Below are 17,687 nucleotides of genomic sequence, written 5' to 3'. Positions count from 1 at the left end.
AGATCAAGTCTCCCCCTCTCTGTTGATTAAATCGGATCGTTACCATTTGCGGGCAAAGATGAGGGATTTTAAACTGCTTATCCACATTTATGGACTCACTGATGAGTCTTATGTAGACGAAACGCACGTCTGGCGTATAAAATTATAATCCTGGTACTTTTGATAACTATTACCATAATTTGGCGTAAATAGAATACTAGAACTTGTTCGTATTTAATGATTCTCACATTCGTTATTAATTTTGTTTTTCAAACATTTTGGTTTGAACTCCACTGGTGAACCGCGTGTATGCGGAAATTACAACCGGCCTTCTCAGTTAAAAGTCTGGGGTCGATTTCACAAAAAAACTTACAACTAAGATTGGTCTTAAGTCATCAACAAATCAATATACTTACGATTAATCTTAGTCGTGAGTTTTTTTTGTGAAATCGACTTCTAATTTCTTGTTCAGTTTATCATCGGCAGCAAATCGAGTAGAAAACACAAGCACCACTGATGTTTTTCTCATCTTATAATAACATAGATTATGCACAACTTTTAAAATGAAATTATTTTTTTATTAAAATCGTTTTTATGCACTTTTCAAATAATGATAGCATGTCACTGGAACAGATCTTCTAGATAAGGCAAATAATAAACAGTCTGTATTCTGGAATGCATCTAGTCTTTGCGAAAGACAGTTTTCAAGAAAGGTTTTTAAGTGCTGTACATGTGTTTTATTATGATGCCAGTTGGTATGGAAGTCCTCCACTAAATGAAATAATTTATCAGGTATAGGCAACACACTTTTATCTAAATAGCTTGTCCTCTCTGAAATATATAATTAGAAGCAAAATATAAATTCAAATAGCAGTATTATTTATCAGATGAAGCTAACCCTGATGAACAATTTAAGATTTTCGGGCACTTTTTTCATGTTTAAGGTCCGTAATCAATAGTTTTTGTTGTTGTTTCTGGAAATGGGGAAACAAATGTTTCTGCTAACATTCTGTTATATTTCAAGAATCTTGTTCGAGAACTACAAGTCGATTTCAAAAAGGTAAGTTTATGTAAAGGAGTAGGGCCGATTTTGGCCTCAAATTTCAGGTTCATCAAACGAAAGTTTTTGGACACTTTTTAAACACTTATAATAAGTGTTTATTTCAATTGATTCGATTATTTTATGTGCAAGATTTGACTGATTTAGTCATTTAAAATGCCCTTATCCAAGCTTAAATATGAAAAATCTATCAAATATGCAAAAAAACACGTCATTTTTCAGATGGTTTTTGTCAAAAATGAAAGTGGCCGCATCCGTGTTCATCTTCAACCTTTATAAATATTTTGCATTATCATCAAATACAACTTACATTTCAATATTATGAATGAACACAAATGCGGCAACTTTCATTTTGGACGGAAGCCGTCTAAAGATTAACCAAAATGCTACAATTTTGAAGATTTCAGTAATTTAGCATGATTTAATGATGCTAGAATGCGATACTTGTGCATTGTATTGTCAAAATCAGCTCATATTTATGTAGCAGAAGCATTTTACTTTCCAAAATATAGCTTAAAAATAACATTTTCACAATTTTCTTTAACTGCTATATTTTGGGGCCAAAAAGTGGTCTTACTGAACCTACTCCTTTGATAAAATAATAACGAAGTAACAAAACTCTGAATAAAGGGAAAAAAATCCCAACAATTACGAAAGAGCATGTGGACAATTTCAACATGAATGCAATACTTCTGCAGGGTGTCAGTTATCAGGGTTAGTATATATAATCTATATGTTTCGTTGTACTTTAATCTGATGTGTGTCATATTTGATAAAATATAGATTATTAACGTAAAATGACAAATATGAATAGGTAAGCGTCCTTGAATATTCATTTTTAGTAAAAATAAATATTCTGGTAGCTATACTTCAAGAAAACGAAAAAAAGAAAATTATAAAATTTGGTCTGTAGAAGCAGGCTTCTTTGTCAAAAGTAGTGTTTAATACCTAATAATCTTTGTATGTAAGTGCAAGTTCTGTAAATTTGTATGCAAATGTAAACATTTTTTTATCAGATCAATGTAAAATGTATTGGTTTAAATAAGATTGCAACAACATTGACTAATGGAGATTCAATTTCACTGGGGCCACCATGCAATCGTGTCTGCACGTAACAATTATAGTGACGAACTATTTCCATATGTATATATACCATTTTAAAATCGCAAAGTACAGGCTGTAGGGCCTAAGTCTCCAGTGGAAAAGTAATCTCTGTTATATTTTTTATGTATATATATATAAAACCATAGAGTATAACAACGAGTTTTTTCTCAGGCAGATTTTTCTTCCTCGCCAGAATTGTTTCTATATCCAAGTAGAGTGAACGTTGCGGCTGATTTCTCTTTTTATATTGTTATTTTGTTATTAAAAAGGAAACTTTGCAAAAAAATCAAAAATTGATATTATGTTCATTCTGTATGAAAATGCTCAAATTCATAGATATTAAAGTTTTATTCCGCTAGATAAGCGATCACCATCTCTGCGTTCGGCCATTTTGTCTTCATTCCCAATTAATAACAACGATATGTCTATAAACCACAAAGGAACACAACTACAGTAACCGATGTAGTCGTAATTGCGTGTCGATATCTTGTCAATCGTACGGTTATTATAAACTAACTTGATACGGAAAATATTCTTATTTTTTAAATTACCATCATGATGATCTGTTGTTTTTAAACTGTTAAAATTGGAATTAGGTAAAAAGTCAAAGTTGAAATCATAAATAAGTGTTCCGTGAAAATTGTTTTCGAAAATCTAATTTGTTCATAATTCTACAAAGTAATAAACTTTTTTCAAATAAATTTAGATTTTCCCTATTCTAATCACCAGCATGGCTAAAGGTATTACTTCCAAAGGTATTGTGAGGGTTGTGAGGTGACACGTCCATGTATTCAAACGATTTCCTGTCGGGCTTGCAAGTTCATGCATCGTTTCACTTCTGCAGGTATTGATTAGTGAACACGGCCGATAACTTATAACTTTCCATTTTGAACTATCAGATGTATAATATACAACTCTGCCTTACTTGTCATTACTAAACTCATACGCTTGTTTATAAATAACATTTCTGGTGTAAAGAATATTATTCATAAAAATATAAATAATACCCAAAAAATAAGATTTGATGAAATTAAAATCTATCTAAATATTTTTTCCAAGGGTGAATTTTGGAAAATGTAATATATACTCATTGTCAATAGTGGAGGACAGATTGGAACATACCAGAAATATTGATTTAAAAAAATGTACGCACTTGTCGACGATTCGTTTATATGACTGGGTAGAAAGTTAAGGAACTATAGCGCAATTTAAAATATATACATGTATACATTGAACATAAGAAAACAACATATATTTTGAATAAATTGGGGTAAAAGTTTTGTAAATAGACTAGTCCACGTATGCCAACAGTATGTAATCATCGAATGTCGATAGACTATTGTATACCAGAAGAAGAAAAAGAAGAAGAGAACCAATTTGATTTAAATACAGGTCGATGTATAACTTTTGCTTTGGTTCATTGAAGTTGTGGACAAAGTAAAATCATAGATTTATATTTCAATAAGATTGTTCTCGAACAAAGGAAGGAATTCGTCATCACAATTGTAATATATACCACTGGACGAACACTAATTACCCACAAGGGATGTGAATATTTTGCTGTGAAACTATTGAGTATCAAAGTTTCAAATTAATTTCGGGATTTCTTTCTTTCTTGGTATTCAATAACAGAAAAAAGAATGAATTACTTGTCCGCTAAATAGGGGTATTCTTGTCAGATAAAAGAATTTTAGTTATATTTAAAAAATAGGAAAATATGACATAAAATTGGTTCTGTCTTTTTTTTAAACATCGTTAAAAAGATGGGTGAACGCCACAAGAACCAGGAATACTATAGTATATATACGAGAGTAAAGCATGTAAACATTCCTTCTCAATAATATGGTTGTATTGGAAATCATTTCATACAGATTGACAACTCATGGTCCGATATACATGTATTATTTGCCACATGACGCCCATAGTTCTTTCTACCATCATCATCTTATTCTTTGATATTGCTGTAAACATCGATGGTTCACACCCAAATAGAATGGGAGTTATGTACCTTCAGAGCTTCTCCGTTTTATATACTTGTGAAACTTAATATATAGACGAAATTTCTGTATTGAAATGAATCTATATCTCACAAACAGGATTTTCAAATAACGATTTTGAGTAATCACCTTACAAACCAATATAAACGTATGGCAAGATATAACCATGAAGGCATTTAGTTTTTGTCAGACGCTAGAACTCATCACTATGATAAACATATACGTTTATATGCATGTAGTTTCAAATACCAAGAACAAGCGGTCGATGTCGATAGTTCGATTTTTAACTGTTCAGAGTTAGACATGTCACTTGTTCATTCTTGGAAGCCAACACATTTCCCGTCCGACGATGGGAACTCTTTCTGATTGTGTTGACTATAAATGCTTGTATGGTAATTCTGTCGTTTATCTGTACAAGTGGTTGCATTTCCTCTCCTTTCCCAACAATCAAACGAACGAAACGCTACTTGTCTGCTTTCTCTGGAGCTCATCCTCAATTAGGAGATAACTGTATTGTATTTTAAGCTCCGACGGCATCAGTTGGGGATTTGATGGTCGCAAATTAAGTTTACTGGCGACGCGTTAGCGGAGACAGTAAACTGGTATTTGCGACCATCAAATCCAAAATTGATGCCGTCGGAGCTTAAAATACAATATTGTTATCTCCATTCTAATGAAACTGACAGAAAACAATGTTAAAACATGTATTAATATTTAAAATCTGTCATATGCCGTCTGCGCTTGCGCGTACGTCCCATAACATCAATTGTCAATTGATGCCATGTAAGAAAGTGACGTTATCCAATCAAAATTAACGTTACAAACCTTGTTGCATTAGAATGGCGCTTATACGTCAGGAAACTTACATATATACTAATAATGATTGTTTCAAGAACAACGATGTATGGACGAACTATTCTAAATTCGTCAATATCAGTTATGCATGACTTAAATATAAGTTTTATTACAACTACTGTATTACTTATTTGGATAAATGACGGTTATCATGTTCAACATTGCACAAATATTATCATAGAATTTTTTTTTAAAAAGTACAAAAATCCTCAAAAGAAATAATGCCTTCGCTTAGATAATTGGTATTCTTTTCACAAAAAGTTCGTGTAAATGATTGTCAAATGAATTTAATTATGTAAAAATGAAATGTCAAAAAGAAACTAAAAAAAATCATGCATGTTGTATGTTGTATTTTTTTTTTAATTAATAACTTTAAAATTGCGATAGTTTTATTAGCATTTAAACACAGCCAGATTTAAATACAAGTTAAGAAATTCCGGTAAAGTCAATGATGTAAATCAGATGTGCAATGGAATATCAAATTGGGTAATATTGCATTTAGTTTTTATTAGAGATTAAAACTACTATTTTTACTTCATATTTGAATCTTTACGCCAATTGCCGCTAAGAAAGTAATCAAAAATTGTTTTCTTTTATTTTTATACTTTCGGAATTACGAATCTGAATTTTATTTTCAATTAATTTACACAATCTAATTATTGTATCTTTCTTTTCATCGTGTATTAAATCTTAGTGTATTAAATACAGCACACTCTTTCTAATCCTTTCTGTATATCCTTTCCGAATAACAACATTCATACCTGTGTACGCTTGAACTCATACCTGCGGCTAAATAGCTACATGTACAAGGTAAACGAATTGACATCAAGCCGAGAAATATACAGTGACCTTTACAAAATAATATACACACTCTGCTCACACATTAGTTGCATTGAAATGATTATCAAAACAATAACGGTAAATAGAACTGAAATATTTTCAGTTCAATATCAGTAAAAATGTTCAATAAATATTTTATGAAAAAAATCTCAACAATAATTATTGAAATTTATTCGAAAACATTTACTAGAGATAATTTTATAGGAGTTTAATTCAATCAATACAAAACGGTATATGCATATTCATTTTTGTTCATTCTTATATTGTGGTTAATAACTATGACCAATCGTCAGCTGTGCGCTTTTAATTACGTATATTGTCGATAAGCTATAAGAGTTAAATAGATTTTATTTTTTCCCAGAAATCAACAAATCGGGCTGAAACGTCACGACCCACTCGAGAATTCAACCAAAAAAGTTACAAATACTTGATTTTTTCCGTTATTAGAAGGAATATAAATTTTAAACTTTGCAAATGTGTTTTTATGTTAAGATGAACATAATTAGATGATAATTAAAAAATCGCGGAATTTCCCTTTATATAATTAGTTATCAAAAGTACCAGGATTATAATATAAACGCCAGACGCGTTAAACATATTATTACAACTGTTTTGATAAGTTATAAAAAAGGTATTTCAATTTACTCATGAATATAGTATGTTGTAGAATTCTCAATATATTTATATTAACTCTAAAGAGCATGTATAGATCATCTTACATTTTTGTAAACAACTGATACACTGTGCAATACAACATAGAGTTTGTGTTGAATAGAAATATTGTTTTCCTTTTCCTTTCTGCTAGACAGAGATTTGACTATCATTGGTAGTTGCAAAAGGTACAAGATTAAAGCTAGTGTTAAAAAGTTGTAATTGGGATTTCCGGCCTCATCTCTGCTGAGGGTAATATTGACTTTAATAGAATTGCCTCATTTCAATTTATTGTGTTTTTAGTGCCTTTTATTCCACAACTATATTCGCGACCAAAAAGTTGAAGTTTATTCGTTTTTATTTTGTTTATGGTGTTTTTTGTAATCTCTTTATCTTTTTGTTGTTATCGCAATGAAGTTGTCTGCAATTAAATTCTGAGTTTAAATATCCCTTTGCTATCTTGATACATCTCCAACATACATTTTGAAAATATATAACAATAAGAAGTAATACTAAATTATAGATTCACGACTTACTTGGAGGGACGTGATAGAAGTATAAAACCGGATGTAAAAAGTTTGATAGATGTGCATATCTCGGTTCTGTAGCTGCCCTGTCTTCTCTGAATACATCCTCTGACGGACCATGGTAATCCTCTCCATATTCCAGTCCCAAAACTATCATGCTCTTATTGGTTATCGGTTCTCCAGTTATTTGACCAAATTGTCGAATTAAATTAACAGGAAATTCCTCAAAATATTCAAATGAAATACTGTAATATAATGAAGATGTACAAATATTATAAAAATTACAAAGTATCTTTAATATGTCATTTTAAATAATTACTATATTTTGCTAATTTTTCCATAATTTTGAAATATATTTAAATTGGAAATACAAAGCTAGCATTAAACTTTAAGGGGATTTCATAAGTTGTTTGCAATCTTGTTATCAAACGAACATTGCAGATTAAAAAATACTACTTTAAACAAATTGTGAAAGGAAACAAATACATTTAATGATCAAATTCCGATCATGAAAACATCGTAATCGTGTAGCATCTTGTAGAATATAAGTGAACCAAAACTTCCCGACATGCTTTGCGTTTGGTAACAATTTAATTTAGAGAATACTTTGAAAAATTAATTAGAACAAAAGGGTTCTAAACAAGAAAGTTATAACGATAGCTAAAATTTAGAGTTACAATTCTAAATAAAACCTTGTTTAAACTTCACCTGTTTATCAATATAACATCTACCAACTGTCCAAACATTTGGTATATTCCTGAAGCCTCATTTATCCTTTTCACTGTAACCGGGAGCAAGTTAGAAATACTGTATGCTTGTTTTGGCCACGTTTCACCATGATATCGCCATGATAAGATTTTGTTTAAAGCACGAGCTGAAAAGAAAATAAAAGCTCAAACAAGTTAATCATTTATTTTAGGAGAAACACGAACGATCTAACTAAGTGGTAACCAATAGAACTATCAAATTGAATGTTTTTTTATAGCAATGCCTGTTGTTGGATTTTATATATTATTTTATTTCAATCTTTAAAATATGTATAAAAATATTAAATATTACTAGAATATGTATACGGCCGTATCGGATGTTCATATTGGTGTCACAATCAGACAGGAACAGATCAAAAAGGGTCTATGAACTTTTTTTCATACAAACATTCACAAACATTCACAGAGGGTGCAATAACTTTTTAAAAAGTTTTTTGAAATAAGCTAGTCTCAACTATATGTTTTTAAATACATTCGTAATTTCAATATGCATGTGTGTATCTGTTTTTTCAAATATATAGCTATTATTCTACATATTGCGTTTTGTAAGAGAGAGAAAACATAAAGTTACCTGAATACCGGAATCCGTGTATGAATCCTCCAGCTGATTTTCTGTGATCAAGTGAATGGGTAGCAGTGCCAACAATATAGATGCCCGGTATTTCCGTAGACTGGTAATCAGGGGTAATTAATGGATACTTTCCTTTATAACCACCAGATAGCTGACTTGTGTAAAGGAAGAACCCAAATGTTATTATTAGAGTTCGACAGTCTATATAAGGTTAATTATCAAGAGACAGATAGCAAGGGACAACGATAAATATGTCAATAAAATCTTCGTATAATAAATTCAAACAAGAATATGTCCATAGTACACGGATGCCCACTCGCACTATCATTTTCTTTGTTCAGTAGACCGTAAAATTTGGCATTTAAATTAAAAAGATCATATTTTAGGGAACATGTTTACTAAGTTTCAAGTTGATTGGACTCATCAAAAACTACCTCGAACAAAAAAATAGCCTGAAGTGGGACAGACGGACGAACAAACGGACCCAGAAATCAGAAAAAAATAATGCACCTCTACTTTAATAGGTGGGCATACAAAATTCAAACTTTAAACGGTTACGAAAATTATGTAAATTTCCCCCCAGTTCATACCCCACTGTCATCCGATATCAAAATAAATGCGATACAAGTGCAATTGGCTGATTTTATTTTGGTTCTCATTAAGATAATTTCTGTAAATACTCACTTTGAAAATATAGAAGTATCAAACCGGAATCCGAGACAACGAATAATTTGATCGTATGGCTTTTGTAATGGATCATTTTCAAACTGTCCCCATATTTTTGCTGCTTCTTCGTCAGCATCAGTCAAATATAGACCATCTTTCTTTCTGACTATCATATAATCTTCTATATTTCCATATTCTAAAAACCCATCCAAAGATTTCAGCTGGTAAGTGTCTAAAATTTCATTATTGATAGCTCTGAAAGAATACAATACAGCATGCGAAGTCTCGAAGAAATAAAGGATAATTTGCGATATACAAGGTGTGGACGTAAATGACAAGCTAAGAATAAACAAAAGGTCTGAAAAAGCAGGGAATTAATGTAACACATGGTATCAACTCCCAATTTCTAACTTTGACATAAAATACACGAGTGACAAAGTCTTCCAATAGAATAATTGCAGTACTACGGAAAAAAGACACACAAAGCAAGGAGTTATCCAACTGGGCATATTAAGTTTTTATGTATGCACCAATGTATATATACACAAAACAATCACTATATTTCACAAAGACTGAGATTTTTGACAAATCTTTTACCTCTGTAATAGGAAACCGTAGAACAAATTGTACTGTCGTCAACTATCATTTACATTTATAAATGCCTGTACCAAGTCAGGAATATGACAGTTCTTGTCCATTCGTTTTTTATGTGTTTTGTCATTTGATTTTGCCATGTGATTATGGACTTTCCGATTTGATTTTCCTCTGAGTTCAGTATTTTTGTGATTTTACTTTTCACTTAAAGCACAATTAAAACATTTGCAATTTAAATCAGATTGAACAACATATGTCTGCATTCGATTCCTTAAATATTGATTCTTTAACAAACATTAAAAGATGTTAAAAATGAAATCCATTAAAATTGAATCAATATGAATGAAACAGTACATATAAATGAGTAAACCCCGTCTCTCTTCATACTTAGAAATTTCTCGTTTTCATAATTTTGTTTTTTAAATAACTGAAAATGAAATAAATTAGCCAAAAAAGGGGTAGTTTGTGAGATTCCTGACTAGATTTACTAGATGTTGATGGTCTAGCGTAATATATATTAAAGTACGTCCATCTCCATGCAAACAAACTGACGGTTACATAAATGCATAATCAAAGTAAAACTAGCAGATTCACATAGATTAGAATAAATTATCTGAACCAAGTTTATTTAAATGATGTAACCTTCTTTTAATACACAATTTGATATCATTTTCTACAAATGCATACTGCACCAAAAATTTGATATAAAAGCTTTTTATTGAACGACATAAAGCCGAAAATTTCGTTTTCATTAGATTTGAAAAAAATATTCATTAGAACATAATGTTTGTTATATACCCCGCTCCCCATCCCTTCCCCCCAAAAAAAATATACTTAAACGAAATAATTATTAAGTTGTCTACATCTTAAATGCATTGATTATTATATAACTGTAATAAATATTTCAAACCAGGAAATATTGAAACAATGTTGTAATCTTTACTCATAAATATCTTTTACGATATTTTTTTGCAATATCCCGAGAAAATAAAAATGCAAATTAACCAATTTTCTTCTGCTCTCCGTGATCCACGCTTTTGTTGCTTTTCTTAGATCAGAAATTATGAAGCGCAAAAAGAATTATGTATTAATTACAAAAAATAAGTAGCGGCGACTAGAATATATTGAATTGCAATTAGTCGTGATATTGTTTGTTAACGAAAATTCTTTTTAATTGGCATTCGAGTGTCTATTAATGACAAAATTAAGGGAGATAATTTGCCCATTTTATTCATTATCTGCAGACGACAAAATCATTGATGACTGATTAACAGATAATTGTGTCTTGTGGTATAAATATAGAAAAAGAAGATACTAAAAATTCAATATAAGACGAATTAGTTGTAGGAGTATAACTTGTAGACGAAAATTTTAACTTAGATAAGGACGATCTGATAATTAGAAAACAATAAATGTCCATTGATCACCATAAATAAGTAATGTCAAATAAACATTTACAAATACATTGTTTTTTTCAAGAAATTATTTTCTTAAGATTGCACAATCATTTTACACCAGTCTGGTATTTTCCTTTGTTACTTTTATAACTTTGGTATTTGATATTCGTTTTTTCTTGTAGACAGAAAATTATGTTATACAATTATACAATTTCAAAAGAAAATAAACAAACAGATTTCTTTATATTTTAATCCATTTTCGATAAGTCTCCATTTGCATCAAATTGTTTGAAATGAAATATGCGTCCAAACTAACCAAGAAATATACCCCCACCCCATAAACAAAATATATAAAGCCCAACCGAAATAACTTAAGTAAACCCCCAAAATGTTCAGACCAACAAAAAAACAAACAAAAATCGACGTTAGGAAATCAATAATCAATCCTTTTTAGCAATGCAATGTATAAGAATTTTCCTCCCATTAAAATAAATACTCGCATTGTTTAATAAAATATATCAAAAACATACCTTATATCTCCAACATAATGGGTTTCCCATGCTAAACGTATCCTGTGTCGCCCAATCATATGAACATAGTTAGTTCTATCATAAATTGCCTGAGCTGTTTCAAAAGCTGAATTTCCCCTCCCTTTGAAAAGAAATAATACATTATGCAATGTTTTTCTTCTCTAAATCCTTCAATATACATCACTTCCTGTACACGTATAAAACGATCCGTTAAAAGTTCAAATAGTATAGGCATAATCTATGTAAGTTAACGTTTTGGTAAATCTTAAGATATATGATGTGTTTGTAAACTGCTTTTTTTTAATTTTTGTTCGTGGATTTTTTTGCTTTGACTGTCTGTTTCTTTTAAGATATTTTTTACATGTATATATCCATTTTATTGTCTGTTAAGAAATGCACGAATAAGAAACTAAGGTTTCATCTCCCTAAGACAAAGTTGCATGTAGATATCATTTTAGGTCTTTTTTTTGTCATTTAGCTCTTCAACGTTCTCGGTTCTTAAACATCCTTGGCATTACAATATTTGAGCTTTGAGTGTTCAAGATGAAAGTAAACCAAGAAAAGCGATTTGGATGCATGAAAAGGTGTTGTCTTTATTTATTTATACATGTTCATTAAAAGTCCCCAGATACTAGTATATCAGATGCTATCAAACAATATGAATTACCTAGTATTAACACAGATTTCCCTTCATAATCAGGACCGAATGTTGATATGTCTTCATAGCCGTCCGTTAATTCGATTCCAGTTACATTTGGTTTAAACGGTAAAGATAGTCCCGTTCCAACTATTACAATACTGTAATCATAAACAGTGCATTGTCAATTTTTAAATAACACTGAAGTCGAAAAACATATCGAACTGCAACAACTTGAAACCAAAGTATACACTATATCATGGCTTTTAAATATTCGGCTTAGATTGTTACTGATGATCATTTCATTATGTTTTGTATTCATCATTTCTCGTGATAAACATTACCTTTTGTCAAAAAAAGAAAAGAACTAGGATAAAAGCACTTTCATATATGTAGTCATTTTTTTTAAAACCTAAGACACTGGAAGTAAGGTTTGAATTCTTTCTCAAAATCTAGTGATACAAATCAGTTTTAATCGATTTCTTACAACCAATAATATCGACTTATTATTCTAAACAAGTGTACAGAAATCATCCAATCCTTTTGATACTTTTGGTCCTTTTGAATTTTGCAGATAATGTTAACGGACAGACGGACACATGCACTATATGATTCCAGCATCTTTGATGTGTTGCCCAAGCTTATGTAGTTTCTACTTATGACGATTCGACTTCGAATTTGCTTTGTTTTTTGTTAAGTATCTTGTTTCAACCTCTAGCTATATTCTCTGATTTTATTTGGCTGTTCTGTTGCAATTTCAATAGTACGATTTTTTTTTAAATTTCTACAGCATCAACTGGAAGTTTTCTGGATAACGCAATTGACTATTGTATTTTGACAAGTCAAATTTAATATCATAGAACAGAACATTAAAGTCAAAAGAAATGATAATAATTTCATCAAAACGTCTCATCCTAATTTACTATTTCATCTAAGCTTCCACTGAAATTGACAATAATAATATATTTAAAATCTTCATAGTATGAACACGTACTTGCAATGTGTTAAGTTGTTATGTTGATCTTCTAGAAGAAACCACATGGGCCTCATCTTTCTGATATTCTTTATTTCTATATTGTATCGGATATTCAGTTTGTAATATGAAGCATATGTGTTAATGTAACTGAAAGAAAATAGGATTATATTACTTTACCTTACATGTATTTGTAATCAATATTCAATAATAAAGTCTGATGAACAAAACCTTGGTATTATAATACAAAAAGATTTATCCTTTATTGAAATTGGTTGAATAAGTCTGTTTTTATATAATAAAAAAGAAAACAAAGTATAAAGAAAGTGCTGCATCGTTAAAAAAAAAAAGGCAGACAGTTTCCGTCAATCCTTATAGAAGTCTTACATTTAAATATATTTAGTTGAAATGCCATATGAAGACAGGGAAGTAAGTAGGAATACTTTTCCGCTTACTTTTTTCTATAGAACATTTGCACTTGCGCCTTACCGTTTTGACGAAAGTTGTAGTGTCGTAAAACTTTCCAAATTTCACAAAAATGTATAAACACAAGAATCATGAAATTACTAAGGATCCTTATTCATATGTTACACCTATCTCAAATTAAAAAAAAAAACAATTATAAATATTCTAATATCTAATATCGTCTACCTGATGTAGCTGTCAGCTGGTGGGAACATTTCTTTTGAAAATTCCTTAAATAGCATTTGATCATCGTCACCCAAAAGAGAGTTCCAATCATGACGTAGATTAAACTCTTTGTTGGTACTTCCTGTGTGTCTTTTGTTGATGCTTATTAGTTTCCGATGCCGTGGGTATTTCTCAAAGAAACTTCCTAAAAAATCAATGATGACCGATAGTGACGTTAAAAACGAAAGTGAAATAAGAAAAAAAAACATGCGCTAAAAGCATTGCATACAGTGTAAAATCTTGAAGGATTTTTTAACTAATGATATAGAACGGAATTCCGTTTGTTTAGATCGAGCGGGCATTGTTGTTAATGTTGTTAATAACATAGCTATAACCACAGCTCATCATTGAGACATAATTCTTTCATTTTGTGCTGTATGGTATATGAAGCATAGATCCTAGCAATGACCTGTCTATTATCCAAAAAAATATTACAAGGACTATTCGAGCAACAGTTCCGCAGCTAATAGAATACATAACATGGTTGAAAATATGTTAAGTCGAGACACCAAGACGTTGTAACTATGCTCAAAATGTTTTAATATGTTTGGATATTGAAATTGACGATAATTATTTATTGTTCCCAAAATGCTTGGATGAATTTATCAACATTTTATAAATCTAGTACTTCCGAAGCACTTTTCTGTAATTCCTTTCATCAAGAATACAACAACGTTTAAAATGATGTGTAAAAACCTGAAGAGCTATATGACCGAAATGGACTTAAACAGAAAAGGTTAATTCAAATGAGGAATCATTTTCAAGAGGGAATTAACATGCATTAACAAATTGCAAGGTATTATTTGCATTTCATTTACAAAAAGGCATATTTATGCTCTTCAACTTTGAAATTGTTTGGCTTTATAAATATTTTGATATGAGCGTCACTGATGAGTCTTATGTAGACGAAACACGCGTCTGACGTACTAAATAATAATCCTGGTACCTGTGATAAATATGACACATCGCGCATTATGTTAATTCACATACCTGCTTGGTTAGACCTTTCAAAGATGATGTAATCTCGACCGAGCTTCTGGAGATAGAATCCAATCTGTACCCCACCAGGTCCTGCTCCAATAACACAGTACTTATAACATTGTACAACAGACATAATGCATAGGAAGGGCACTATATATTCTATCATCATAGAAGATCCTTTAAAAGATAATTTACTACTATTAATTTACAATGGAAAATAAAATACACAAAATTATGACTCAAGTTTAAGACGTTCCAATGCACCGGCTTTGGTGGAATTCATTATAGATAAATTATTGAACTTCATGTCGGTTAACAGACAATATAACCAAATGTTTACACGCAAAACAATTATAAAAACATTGTTGTATCAACGACTGATATTAATTAACACCACCGAGAAGCCATGTACGTGTGGTAAAAAATGAGACAATATATGTATATATGCAATAAAACAAGATTAAATATGAAGTTGTAAAAGAAGATTATCTGAAAATAACATTTCATAAAAGTTTGATATAACTTAGTCACACAAAAAACTCATTTTATCAAAACACATAAATTGCAAGGCTATGAAAACGACGGACAAAAGTGAAGCGAAACATACCAAAGGGTTATTAAAAATAAAAAGAGGAAAACAAACTAACAATGCCATGGCAAATTAAAAACAAAAACGGCTATCAAAGTTTTTAAACACAGACAATAATGTAAAAAAACAATTACGGTCAGAGAACTTAATGATAAAATTTGAAATAGAAATTGGGATATGCAAAAGAGACAACAGAGCAGAAAAAGCATATTGCAACAGTTTCAAAAAGGTATGCAATCTGCTCTATCAGTCTATCGCTTTTAACATTGCAAAGTTTTAACTAACCTAGTTTCACTTTGATTGACTAGCTTTTTAGCAGACTGAATTGTAAAAGAAAGAAAAAGGACATAAAAATCTCAAATATGGAAATTGACTTACCTTTTTCATCTATTGCCTCAAAGTTTATTTTGTTGTAAACTTTACAGTGATTTAAGATGAAGTGTATTCCAAATGAACTCGTTGTGTAATATATATTTCCCAGTTATCATTTATTATTTAAGTCTGTAGTTCCTATCTCCGTAAACAATTCCCCTTTCCCATTTCGTAACCGGTATCATATCTTTAACCCCCACAAAAGTCATTCCATTTCATTTGTTGTTAATTTCCGTTGATGTGTATTGATCTCCACAGGAAGGAAATTGACAAGCAGAAACCCCATTGGAGATTTAGCTTATTAAATAAACCATTTTTATGTTTTCTAAAAAGAAAAAAATAATTAGACATTTGTACTGTGTGGAGAAATGAACAACTATCTTATTGAAATAATTTAATGTTAAAATACAAAATAACCATAATAAAATATAATAATTTTAACCAAAACACTTTTTGAAACGAAGTGCAATGCCATATTGGAAAAAATCAAGAAGTGCTTATCTTGAAAACAATTCAATATTGCAATATTCTATATATCTCAAACTTGTCTCAAGTATATTTTTCTACGGAAGACATGTAATCTATGTAAAACAATAAACGTCTCGTCTGAGACCGATAATTAGATCAAAAGTGCTAGTAATAAGGCATTTATAGAAACCTTTTATGAGGTAATTTGCCACGAAATATTCAGCTACGACAAAATTATTCAATTACCAAATATTACAAGACGAATTTCGTCAAATAATGAAATTGTTACATGAATAATTTAGACATAATACGTAAATTGATTAATCAATTGAGCATTGTGAAGTATAAAAAGTTGTTTGATGTATATATGGTATGTCCTGAGAGATTGTTTTTATTAGACCTTTCACTAGTATATATCGTCTAAAGCTTTGGTGTGTATAGTGATCGTACATCTTTCTAAAAAATTTCGTGACAAGAATTATTTCAAAACTATGCAATATTCTGAGGGAAAATAAAGAAAATGAAACTTGATAAAAACTAATGATATGTTTGTGTTGGTATATTTGCTAATTAAAATGTTATAACAGAATAATTGCAGACGGTTCTGTTAACTCTGTTTAATTCTAACATTTAGTTGTAAAGTAGGATTTAAAAAAATGGAGGCGTTGTTTTAAGGTTGACTGGGAAGCAGTTTCTACTATCGCCGTCTGTTTGCGTTTGGTTATCATTAACATAAGTAATTAATGTATTTTATCATTTTTGTGATGTATTATGTGTTATTTTGTTTTTTCATGTATGCCCTCTAACCCCATTATGGTATAATAGTGCATTATTTTGGATGTATTATCTGAGGAAGAAACCAAGAGAACAAATACAGTTAATAATTACTATTTTAAAATGTTATAAATAGAAAAATATTGTAAAGGCCGGGAGTAACTATTTCGGGACGTCGTGAGTTGGTTAATATTGTTGGAAATCGGGATTTATACACTCGGCAATTAATGATCAATATTATACTTATCATCTCAATTTCGAGAGTGTTATCTTGAAAAGAGGTGGAAGCAAATGTTGCAAAATTTATTTCACAGCATGGCAATTTAAAATATAATCTGTCATATCTAATTCGAAATTTACATTCATCGAAACTCGCTTATTCTTCGAGTTATAACGAAAATATTTTAATTAGATTGTTATTTTCTACTTAAATTAACAGCATGTAGATTCGCGTTAAATGAAAGTAAAGAGTAATATTCAAAGTCAATGTACAATACATATAAATTGAATTATCTTTGGAAAGTTTCTGAAACGCCTAAGAGCTTTTTAAGCGATTAAAGTGTAGGTACTCGAGGGTCTGTCAGTATTATCATATGTTTCTGAACATCTAACCTTGGTTTACTTTAAATTTACAAATTCTGATTTGGATTGAGTGTTGTCTCATA

At 30.4% G+C, this 17,687-nt stretch overlaps 1 protein-coding gene across 1 annotated transcript; it reads right to left on the bottom strand.

Annotated features, from left to right (window-relative positions):
* Positions 1-571: 571 nt before the first annotated feature.
* LOC134726210 (FAD-dependent oxidoreductase domain-containing protein 2-like) lies at positions 572-16,081 on the bottom strand. The gene is made up of 11 exons (XM_063590609.1): positions 15,787-16,081; positions 14,829-14,996; positions 13,800-13,983; positions 13,170-13,298; positions 12,206-12,336; positions 11,539-11,659; positions 9,036-9,272; positions 8,352-8,506; positions 7,722-7,887; positions 7,023-7,258; positions 572-810 (listed from the first exon to the last, which is right to left on the bottom strand). The coding sequence occupies exons 2-11, from the start codon at positions 14,986-14,988 to the stop codon at positions 572-574; spliced, it is 1,758 nt and encodes a 585-aa protein (XP_063446679.1). The 5' UTR covers positions 14,989-14,996; positions 15,787-16,081.
* Positions 16,082-17,687: the final 1,606 nt, after the last annotated feature.

The sequence above is a fragment of the Mytilus trossulus genome, chromosome 7 (genome assembly GCF_036588685.1).
Source record: "Mytilus trossulus isolate FHL-02 chromosome 7, PNRI_Mtr1.1.1.hap1, whole genome shotgun sequence".
In the NCBI taxonomy this organism is placed as follows: Eukaryota; Metazoa; Mollusca; class Bivalvia; order Mytilida; family Mytilidae; genus Mytilus; species Mytilus trossulus.
The sequence above is the reverse complement of the archived record's forward strand: the minus strand, read 5'-3'. Positions and strand labels throughout refer to the sequence as shown.

Excerpts from the sequence above, each read along its gene's own strand:
- LOC134726210 (XM_063590609.1), bottom strand. The coding sequence starts at position 14,988 with ATGATGATAGAATATATAGTGCCCTTCCTATGCATTATGTCTGTTGTA. Across the intron at positions 13,299-13,799 it reads CCAGCTGACAGCTACATCAG|TTACATTAACACATATGCTT; the intron begins GTAGACGATATT and ends ATTTTCTTTCAG. Across the intron at positions 11,660-12,205 it reads GAAATCTGTGTTAATACTAG|GGAGGGGAAATTCAGCTTTT; the intron begins GTAATTCATATT and ends TTCTTTTCAAAG.